The sequence below is a fragment of the Polyodon spathula genome, chromosome 23 (genome assembly GCF_017654505.1).
Source record: "Polyodon spathula isolate WHYD16114869_AA chromosome 23, ASM1765450v1, whole genome shotgun sequence".
In the NCBI taxonomy this organism is placed as follows: domain Eukaryota; kingdom Metazoa; phylum Chordata; class Actinopteri; order Acipenseriformes; family Polyodontidae; genus Polyodon; species Polyodon spathula.
In genome coordinates, this window is record NC_054556.1 from 17,064,206 (window position 1) to 17,075,872 (window position 11,667).

Sequence of the window (11,667 nt, forward strand, 5' to 3'; positions counted from 1 at the left end):
AGGACCATATGGACAGCTGGAAATAATTAATCTAAACGCATGGCTGAAGACGTGGTGCACACGGGAAGGCTTCACCTATCTTGATCATTGGACCACATTCTACAACGAGGACTATCTGTATAGACGGGATGGACTGCATTTAAATAACAAGGGAACTAGTCTACTCGGAGAAAAGATCCTCGAGCAGGTTCGGAAGCATTTAAACTAGAAAGGAAGGGGGGAGAAATCAACAAAAAAACAGAAGGGAGACCGCATCAAAACAAGAACAACAACTCAGGTAAGACAACCATTAAATGTATTTATCTAAATGCTAGAAGTATCAGAAACAAAATTCTAGAACTTGAAGCTACTGCACTAACAGGTAACTATGATGTGATAGGTGTTACAGAAACGTGGTTGTCTGAGAGTGATGGGGACGAATATAATATTTGTGGGTATACACTGTATAGGAAAGACAGGCAGGACAGAAGAGGAGGAGGGGTAGCGCTATACATAAGAAACAGTCTTGAAGCCCAGGTGTTAAACCTGGACAAAGAAAATAAAACCGAATCAATATGGGTCAGAATAACGGACAAAAATTCAAAGGGCATAATAATAGGAGCATGCTATAGACTGCCAGATTCAGACGGTGAGCAAAATAATCTGTTATACAATGACATTAGAAATGTGTGTAGCAAAGGAGAAGCCATACTAATGGGGGATTTCAACTTCCCCCAAATAAAATGGGAAAACCCGGTGGGTAGCGCGAAGGATGAAATAGAAATGGTGGAAATGACAAATGACTGCTTCCTAACACAATTTGTGAAGGCACCCACTAGAGGGGAGGCATGCCTTGATTTAGTCTTTTCAAATAACGAAGATAGAATAACTAAAACAGAGGTCAGAGAACCACTGGCAAACTCAGACCATAACATGGTCTCATTTGAAGTGTTTTTTAAATCCCCAAAAATAAAGACTAAAGCTAAGGTTTACAATTTTAGAAAAGCAAACTATGAAGGCATGAAACAGAGACTAACAGAAGTAGATTGGAGTAAAATAGAGAAAACACCCACAGAAGAAGGATGGTTGTTCTTCAAAAATGTAGTACTAGAGGCGCAAAACAATTACATCCCTAAAGTAGACAAATCTAAATGTAAAACTAAATTGCCAAAATGGTTTAATAGATCAATTAAAAAAAATATTCAGCGAAAAAAGGCACTTTACAGAGCATTAAAAAAGGACCAAAAAGAAAGTACGCAGAAAGAGTACACAGAACTGCAAACGCAAGTCAAAAAGGAAGTTAGAAAGGCCAAGAGAGAAATAGAAATAAACATTGCTAAGGGAGCTAAAACCAATTCCAAAATGTTTTTCCAATATTACAACAGCAAGAGAACATTCAAAGAGGAGATTAAATGTTTAAGAGATACAAATGGCAAAATCGTAGATGAAGAAAAAAAAATAGCAAATATGTTAAATGATTACTTTTCACAAGTTTTTACAAAGGAAGATACGGACAACATGCCCCACATGTCATCCAGTTCCTATCCAGTTTTAAATAACTTTAGCATAACTGAGGCAGAAGTGTTAAAGGGACTAGGAGCTCTTAAAATAAACAAATCCCCTGGGCCGGATGAGATCCTCCCAGTAGTACTCAAAGAAATGAAAGAAGTAATTTACAAACCGCTAACCAAGATCATGCAGCAGTCTCTTGACACAGGGGTGGTACCGACAGACTGGAAAATTGCAAACGTAATACCGATCCACAAAAAGGGAAACAAAACTGAACCAGGTAACTACAGACCAGTAAGCCTGACTTCTATTATATGCAAACTTATGGAAACTATAATAAGATCCAAAATGGAAAATTACCTATATGGTAACAGGGTACTGGGAGACAGTCAACATGGTTTTAGGAAAGGGAGATCGTGCCTAACTAACTTGCTTGATTTTTTTGAGGATGCAACATCGATAATGGATAATTGCAAAGCATATGACATGGTTTATTTAGATTTCCAGAAAGCTTTTGACAAAGTCCCGCACAAAAGATTAATTCTCAAACTGAACGCAGTTGGGATTCAAGGAAACACATGTACATGGATTAGGGAGTGGTTAACATGTAGAAAACAGAAAGTACTGATTAGAGGAAAAACCTCAGAATGGAGTGTGGTAACCAGCGGTGTACCACAGGGATCAGTATTAGGTCCTCTGCTATTCCTAATCTACATTAATGATTTAGATTCTGGTATAGTAAGCAAACTTGTTAAATTTGCAGACGACACAAAAGTAGGAGGAGTGGCAAACACTGTTGCAGCAGCAAAGGTCATTCAAAATGATCTAGACAAGATTCAGAACTGGGCAGACACATGGCAAATGACATTTAATAGAGAAAAGTGTAAGGTACTGCACGCAGGAAATAAAAATGTACATTATAAATATCATATGGGAGATATTGAAATTGGAGAAGGAATCTATGAAAAAGACCTAGGAGTTTTTGTTGACTCAGAAATGTCTTCATCTAGACAATGTGGGGAAGCTATAAAAAAGGCTAACAAGATGCTCGGATACATTGTGAAAAGTGTTGAATTTAAATCAAGGGAAGTAATGTTAAAACTGTACAATGCACTAGTAAGACCTCATCTTGAATATTGTGTGCAGTTCTGGTCACCTCGCTATAAAAAAGATATTGCTGCTCTAGAAAGAGTGCAAAGAAGAGCGACCAGAATTATTCCGGGCTTAAAAGGCAGGTCATATGCAGACAGGCTAAAAGAATTGAATCTGTTCAGTCTTGAACAAAGAAGACTACGTGGCGACCTAATTCAAGCATTCAAAATTCTAAAAGGTATTGACAGTGTCGACCCAAGGGACTTTTTCAGCCTGAAAAAAGAAACAAGGACCAGGGGTCACAAATGGAGTTTAGAAAAAGGGGCATTCAGAACAGAAAATAGGAGACACTTTTTTACACAGAGAATTGTGAGGGTCTGGAATCAACTCCCCAGTAATGTTGTTGAAGCTGACACCCTGGGATCCTTCAAGAAGCTGCTTGATGAGATTTGGGATCAATAAGCTACTAACAACCAAACGAGCAAGATGGGCCGAATGGCCTCCTCTCGTTTGTAAACTTTCTTATGTTCTTATATATACATACACACACTAATACATATATACATATATATATATATATATATATATATATATATATATATATATATATATATATATTAATTACAGATAAAGGTTTTTTTTTTTTTTTTTTTTTTTTTTTTTTTTTTTTTTTTTTTTTTTTTTTTTTTTTTTTTTTTTTTTTTTTTTTTTTTAAAACAATGTGTAAATTTTTTGTTTTTTTTTTTTGTTTTTTGTTTTTTTTTTTTTTTTTTTTTTTTTTTTTTTTTTTTTTTTTTTTTTTTTTTTTTTTTTTTTTTTTTTTTTTTTTTTTTTTTTTTTTTTTTTTTTTTTTTTTTTTTTTTTTTTTTTTTTTTTTTTTTTTTTTTTTTTTTTTTTTTTTTTTTTTTTTTTTTTTTTTTTTTTTTTTTTTTTTGTTTTTTTTTTTTTTTTTTTTTTTTTTTTTTTTTTTTTTAAACAATGTGTAAAACTTGTCTGGTGAACTGATACAGAATTTATTTACACGTATGCATTCTTTGAATTAATATTGAAAAAAAAAAACCCTTCCTTTTAATATAGTTTTGTACATAAATATTCACAAGGATGAAGGGCTAAATAAATGTCAGCCGAAGCGTTCCATTTATTATGGACGATTTTTTTGTAACTCCATCCACAGTCTAATTTTTTTCATTTCAAATGGTGAAGCATTGAACTTGTGTTTTTGTGGTACGGCAGTTTTGTTGGCAGAATTATGAACATACCACAGGTTTCTCGTCCGGTTCCTCAAAATACTTCCAAACGTGGTTTCACTTCGTTCATTTGTTTGCAGATGCCATTTTATTAAAAACATAACTAACTTCAGAAAAAAAAAGCAGCGACTATTACACCATGAAGTTGACACCATACCACGCCCACTACAGCAGAAAGACAGAGTGCGCCAATGAAGCGCCAGATCAACCGAGAATAAAACCCGCCCCAGTGTCAATCTTTGTTGCACCAATTAGAAAAGATACTTGAAGGCAACTCCTTTTTATAATATCCACCCTTACTGTTGCACCACAGCAGTAGGATAACGACAGGCCGCGTATAGGATGGTAGAATTACTAAAATGAACAGATTAAAAAATATGGATTTGGTGAAATTTGTCACATGACCAATTATACGTCTAGCATAACATTCAATGCTTAGGCTAATCACTTCTTTAGCGTTTAAACATTTAAAATTCCTTAGAACTTGTTGATTATCTTTACAGTCCAGTGAAAACTCCCTATTGATGCAATTCAACGGACTATCAGAATGCGGAATCAAGATGTTATTTAGTTTTTCCTAGTGCACAAACCTCTAACACAATAAGATATATCATGCACAATGAACCATTACACTCCTACTTGACCAACATGTACATACATGTACCTGAATATACTGCTAGAATCATCTGCAGCTTGGAGTTATTACAGTCATGTACCTGAATATACTGCAGCTTGCAGTGGAGTTACCTTTCCTAGCTGTACAGAGTTCAACAATAAACTTTTGAAAGGGTTAAACTAGGGCTTTATTCAATTAAAGCTGTTACTCAAAACATCAACTAGAACAAGGGTGTCACACATCACACTACAAGATCAGAACCATCAGTGTGACTAAAGAGCGGAGGACCATGAGCACTACCAACAGTGTCTGCACGGCAGTAAAGAAACAGCAAGGAGTGGCTTCACAGAAAATTAAATGCTTTTTAAGACCTACAGGTCATTAGATAGGCCAATGAGGTGTTCGGATGGTAAAGTCTAATAAAAAGACTCACAGTATGTGGCATACCTTCTTGTGTTCAAGAGACATACAAACGTGACAGTGGGATGGATGTGTCCTCACAATCTGACATGGTCTGAATATGCTAAATAATGTTAGTACCAGGCTTGGTATTGACATAACTGACCACTTCAACAGATTCTTTCCACATGGGACCAATAAGATATCTGATTAATAGATCTGACACGCTCCATTAAAAGGGTTTAAAAAACTCCTGCCTCCTGATCATTTTAAATAATACACTTTATTGAGGGAACTTCTGAAAGCCAGGACTGGAGAGAGTTTCTAACTCAGAGAACGGTCTCCTTCCAACCCAGTCCTGTCACACTGAATGTGTTGTTCTCTCTCGTCAGACCGAGTGCAGGTACAGCAGCAAATCCTGCTCAATCAATATGCAGTGGCTGTCTGATCACACTGTGACTTCTCTCATACCCCAGTAACATCCCCACACCTTGGCTGGTGCACAGTCAGTCACGCAGCTGTGGCTTAGTGGTTAACAGCTAAGTTAGGAGGGGCAGCACAGCCCCTCTCTGACAGAGTACAGTGACACCCTGGTAGAACTGTGCTATTTATACTCAAGTAAAATAAAATATAAAAAACATATCTGTATCTGTATAAAACTGTATCTGTCGAATGTACAGCAATGGCCCTGCACTGTCAAATAACACAACATAGTTTGGACAAACTTGACATTTTGGAATCAACATGTACATGTGGACGAACAGGGTGGGTCACCTCGACCACCAGTGTCAGTGTACAGCGATGTCCACGAGCACCCAAGGGAGCCTGCAACTCAAATTTCCAAAATACAGAACTGTGGAATTAGTTTACGGAAGCAAGTGGTTTCACATCGTTACTTAACGAATTAGCATTTAATAAAACGCTACCCCGTTCTGTATAAACCGAGATAGAAATCACTTTAATTATAAAAACAATCTGTAAGTGCAATGAATGCAGTACGTTTCGATTTGAAGTAAAACTCCATCACAAAAAAAGAAGACTATAAAACGAAAGAACACTGGTCTGAATGGAGTAAAATAACACATGGTTTCTTTTTAAACAGTCTTAAACGATTAAATGACCGCTTTTAGAAGTGGTCACAATTCCAGATAAAGAAAGCAGGCGTTCTCAAACCCGAGAGCTGCCTGGGTTTCGAATTCTCTTAGCCAGGAGAGAACCTGCCGCTAGCCTTCGTTCATTTCCCCAAAAGTACCCCGACTTCACTTCACCCCCGCCCCCCGGCTCTGCTCAATGTCCCCACTCTCCCCGAGTCCTGTCAATGCTCTTCCAGTTCGTTCTGGTTCATCTCAGTCTCCCCTATCTATACAGTCCTACCTGGTAAATGGCGCTCCAATTCCCAGACTCATCGATCTCCCGAAACTCGGTTTCCATTGCCATGCTCGCTGCTGCCTCGCTCCCGACTCCCTCCCGTTCAATTGAACACAATCAATCGGATTGTATTTAGTTGCTTTGCTTTAATTTGAAGGCTTTTTATCGGCATTAAGGTTTAATGTGGTATTTACTGTTGTTTCCTGGCCTGTTCTAACCGGAAACACGCCGCTCGCTCCTCCCGCACCAACTCGGTCGCTGTACGGCCATCATACCCGCCCATTCCCCTGACCTATAACCAATCACAATACAACCCGTGCGGCGGGGTCAAGATAGGGGCCAATCAGAGTTCACAGGATGGAGACGTAGCAGTTGGGCCAATCAACATGCAAAGATAACGCATTGGCTGCTGGGGTCTGTAGTTCTTTAATTAGACGGTCTATCAGATAAGTAGGAAGGGCGTTATTGTTGTACTTTTTATGCAAATAAACATGACATGACGGCTGTTTCATAGAACGCGACCGTATCCAAACTGTCTTCTCAAAACGTCAAAGAAATTGTGTACTGAATTCAAGTATCCTCGACTTGAATCCCGCTGCACTAAATTGAAGAGTGCTCTACCTGTCCTGCCGCGCTCGGTTTATCCTGACGTCACGGTGCTAAGTGCTCCTCAGATAGCACATTGAAATGAGCGGTTTTTTTCTGAAGCGGTGGTGTGTCCGTTCTTCAGACATGAGACAGAAAATACATTATTTTCCTCGGCTTTGCCTTCCAACCAAACCAAACAAAGATCGGTGTTTTCCCCTGACACCAGGTGAACTCTGTTAATAGAGCTGTATTGATGGCATAGGAAATCAGAGGCCCTGGAGTGACCCTGGTGTGAGGCGACAGCTCACTGTGCTTCTGTAGGTCACTCCAAGTGGTCTGGTGCTGTGACTCAGAATTTCAAATCAGACTTGTGCATTTCCATCAGCAACATATCTAGACCAAATCCATTTCAATATGGGCTCCCTCAGCCCCAGTTAGAATAGCAGGCAGGTGGAACATCACTCTAATTCAAATCCATTTCATTAGAGACTCCCACACTAACGGTAGAAGTGACCTAATGAGCGTCCAATCAATGCAGGGGGTGGGTTTTAAATCTCTGACTGAAGAAAAATATATATGTTGGCTAAACATGAATGCTGTGAATATATTATACTGTTGGGGAAATATTGGAGGCTGGTGAAATAATTAATAAATAGCGATTATACGAATATACATACAGGTGATCTTTGACTTGTGCGTGATGTGCATTTGCAGAATGCATTGTAGACTGCACGCTGCAGGCGTCTAAACCACTTTGTAAAGATCTGGGCTTGTCTGCATGCGTGGTTTAAAGCGTTTAACCTCATCTCATTGACTAGTCTCTATCTGTTATGACAGTAAATCACTCAACCCCCTGGTCAAGCCTTACGGACCCCAACTAGAGATGCAGAACAGCTGACCTGCAGAACAGGAAGCAGCTGCAATAGCATCAGGTGTAGAAGAGGCGAACAAATATATTAAATGATTACTTTTCACAAGTTTTTACAAAGGAGGATACGGACAACATGTCCCAAATGTCATCCAGTTCCTATCCAGTTTTAAATAACTTTAGCATAACTGAGACAGAAGTATTAAAGGGACTAGGAGCTCTTAAAATAAACAAATCCCCTGGGCCGGATGAGATCCTCCCAATGGTACTCAAAGAAATGAAAGAAGTTATTTACAAACCGCTAACCAAGGTCATGCAACAGTCTCTTGACACAGGGGTGGTACCGACAAACTAGAAAATTGCAAACGTAATACCGATCCACAAAAAGGGAAACGAAACTGAACCAGGTAACTACAGACCAGTAAGCCTGACTTCTATTATATGCAAACTATAATAAGATCCAAAATGGAAAATTACCTATATGGTAACAGGGTGCTGGGAGACAGTCAACATGGTTTTAGGAAAGGGAGATCGTGCCTAACTAACTTGCTTGATTTTTTTGAGGATGCAACATCGATAATGGATAATTGCAAAGCATATGACATGGTTTATTTCGATTTCCAGAAAGCTTTTGACAAAGTCCCGCACAATAGATTAATTTGCAAACTGAATGCAGTAGAGATTCAAGGAAACACATGTACATGGATTAGGGGGTGGTTAACATGTTGAAAATAGAAAGTACTGATTAGAGGAGAATCCTCAGAATGGAGTGTGGTAACCAGTGGTGTACCACAGGGATCAGTATTAGGTCCTCTGCTATTCCTAATCTACATTTAATGATTTAGATTCTGGTATAGTAAGCAAACTTGTTAAATTTGCAGACGACACAAAAGTAGGAGGAGTGGCAAACACTGTTGCAGCAGCAAAGGTCATTCAAAATGATCTAGACAAGATTCAGAACTGGGCAGACACATGGCAAATGACATTTAATAGAGAAAAGTGTAAGGTACTGCACGCAGGAAATAAAAATGTGCATTATAAATATCATATGGGAGATACTGAAATTGGAGAAGGTATTTATGAAAAAGACCTAGGAGTTTTTGTTGACTCAGAAATGTCTTCATCTAGACAATGTGGGGAAGCTATAAAAAAGGCCAACAAGATGCTCAGATACATTGTGAAAAGTGTTGAATTTAAATCAAGGGAAGTAATGTTAAAACTGTACAATGCATTAGTAAGACCTCATCTTGAATATTGTGTTCAGTTCTGGTCACCTCGCTATAAAAAAGATATTGCTGCTCTAGAAAGAGTGCAAAGAAGAGCGACCAGAATTATTCCGGGTTTAAAAGGCATGTCATATGCAGACAGGCTAAAAGAATTTAATCTGTTCAGTCTTGAACAAAGAAAACTATGCAGCGACCTAATTCAAGCATTCAAAATTCTAAAAGGTATTGACAATGTCGACCCAAGGGGACTTTTTCGACCTGAAAAAAGAAACAAGGACCAGGGGTCACAGATGGAGGTTAGACAAAGGAGCATTTAAAACAGAAAATATGAGGCACTTTTTTACACAGAGAATCGTGAGGGTCTGGAATCAACTCCCCAGTAATGTTGTTGAAGCTGACACCCTGGGATCCTCCAAGAAGCTGCTTGATAAGATTCTGGGATCAATAAGCTACTAACAACCAAACGAGCAAGATGGGTCGAATGGCTTCCTCTCATTTGTAAACTTTCTTATGTTCTTATGTTCTTATGATACTGTACTGTTATAGCAAAGACTTCAGGAGCTGCTCATACTAATATAAAGAGCTGTCTTATATTAAAATGCACTGGCGCCATCTAGTGTACAGCAGTGTATTGCCAGCAAAACTAAAGAAAACTACAAAGATCACTACATGGTGCTGGCTCTTCTATAAAAACACTTTGAGGCACAACAAGAAGTTAAGAGCAGTGCACTTGCACCTCCTAGGTCCTTTCACTTCTGCATCTTTGTGGTCAGGTATCTTACTGCCTGCAGAGCATGTCAGTCATTAGGGGATGCAGCTGATTGGTTACTGACGGGGACAATCTCACCCTCCAGGTGACCCTGAAAGGCCAGGACTATTGAAAAGCAAAGCCTGCAAAGAGCGGTTTCTTGAAGCTACCTGAGCTGCAGGACCACATATCAGGTTCTACAATGAATACAGGATTCAGCTTCAGTTCATTGACCAGATAGAACATCAAGTATTATGGTCTGTGCAATGCTTATAAATGGGAATTTGTAAAAATACATCATGCCAAAAAAAACAGTTTCTTGTATTTTTACAGTTTTTTGACAGCTTCTTGCCCAGCATCGACTGCAAGCTAACAAGATAACAATGCTGTGGACAAGAAGGGGCCAGGCTCTAAGACTTTTGGAAAGCAAAGCATAAAGGAGCTAAAAGGCTCCCAGGGACTGGTGTTGGACCCAAGGTTCTCACGGATAATAAGAGATAACACCACTGGACTCAAAGGGTCTCAAGCAAAAAGGAGAGATATGAACAAGGAAGATGACAAAAACTAGATGTATGGACCTTTTGGGGCACCACCGGGTGCTGTTTGCCATGTATCTGGGACCAGACTCCCTGCATATTTAAAAAAACCGAACTGATTGAAGAAAAGGACTCTGTGCATTTTCTTGAATCTACTTACTCACCATCCTTTTTTTAAGTTACATCAGTTGCTGTTGAAGAAAGATATGGGAAGTAGGTGCAGGTGCCTCGCAACTAGAGAATTAATTTTCAACCAATTCCTAAAGATTCCAATAGATGGCGCTTCAGGCCACAAATTTAATTCTTGTAGCCAGTCACACCATTAAGTCCCATGGATTTAAAAAAAAAATCAAACAAAAGCAATTTGCCCTGAAGCAGTTTGGATGTTACCTGAGACCTCGTGTTGGTTCCAGTGCAGTGAAGTTTCTATAGACTCTCATGTTGGTTGTGCAGTTAGGTTTCTATAGACTCTCTCATGTTGGTTGTGCAGTGAGGTTTCTGTTGACTCTCGTGTTGGTTGCGCAGTGAGGTTTCTATAGACTCTCATGTTGGTTGTGCAGTGAGGGACACAGGGAGGGATACAAGAAGGGGTACGGGGAGGGGTACAGGGAGGGATACAAGGAGGGGCATAGGGAGGGATATGGGGAGGGATACAGGGAGGATTACGGGGAAGGATATGGGGAGGGACACGGGGAGGGATACGGGGAGGGATATGGGAAGGGACGCAGGGAGGGATATGGGGAGGGATATGAGGAGGGATACAGGGAGGGATATGGGGAGGGACACAGGGAGGGACACAGGGAGGGATATGGGGATGGATACGGGGAGGAATACGGGGAGGGATACGGGGAGGAATACGGGGAGGAATATGGGGAGGGATACGGGGCGGGATACAGGGAGGAAGTGTGAACTGGCAGACAAGCAGACAGACAGGCTCAGGCTGGCTGCACCCTGGGGTGAGTTCTGTATGAGTCACCTGTTTATACCAGACAAGTAGCACCCTCCACTCATCAATCACATGGTAAACCCTCCTTCCCCGAATCATCATTTAAAGAAGATTGAATTGGTTTACATTGTTCAAATCTGATTGCATTGGTTTACATTGTTCAAATCTGATTGAATTGGTTTACGTTGTGAGGGAGCCCCCTACTGAGCAACTCCACACACTGCAGCACCAGAGCTCAGAGAAAGAGCTAGTGAGCGACTCCACATACTGCAGCACCAGAGTTCAGACAGAGAGCCCCCCCTACTGAGCTAATCCACACACTGCAGCACCAGAGTTCAGAGAGAGAGAGACCCCTACTGAACGACTCCACACACTGCAGCACCAGAGTTCTCCCAGGTCCCCCGCAGTTCTGACCTTGACCAGTCTGCTGAGATTGCTCCACAGGGAGGGGCTGGAATGTTATCTGCTTTTTAAACTTTTATAACTATGCTGTAAATGATATTAATAATATTTTCTTGAAGAAAAAAATATTTTTCCAAACTCTA

The 11,667-nt window shown here is 39.8% G+C and overlaps 2 protein-coding genes across 2 annotated transcripts in view; one reads left to right on the top strand and one right to left on the bottom strand.

Moving 5' to 3' along the window:
- ptpn1 (protein tyrosine phosphatase non-receptor type 1) overlaps positions 1-6,479 on the bottom strand; it is a 74,204-nt gene extending 67,725 nt beyond the window's left edge. The window contains exon 1 of the mRNA XM_041224538.1: positions 6,217-6,479. Coding sequence (XP_041080472.1) covers positions 6,217-6,279 — 63 coding nt within the window. The 5' untranslated portion in view covers positions 6,280-6,479. The remainder of the gene's footprint in view (positions 1-6,216) is intronic.
- Positions 6,480-10,212: 3,733 nt separating this feature from the next.
- Positions 10,213-11,085, top strand: LOC121298426 (keratin-associated protein 21-1-like). Its single transcript, XM_041225552.1, has 2 exons — positions 10,213-10,250; positions 10,737-11,085. Exons 1-2 carry the CDS (start codon positions 10,213-10,215, stop codon positions 11,083-11,085), a joined length of 387 nt encoding a protein of 128 aa, XP_041081486.1.
- Positions 11,086-11,667: the final 582 nt, after the last annotated feature.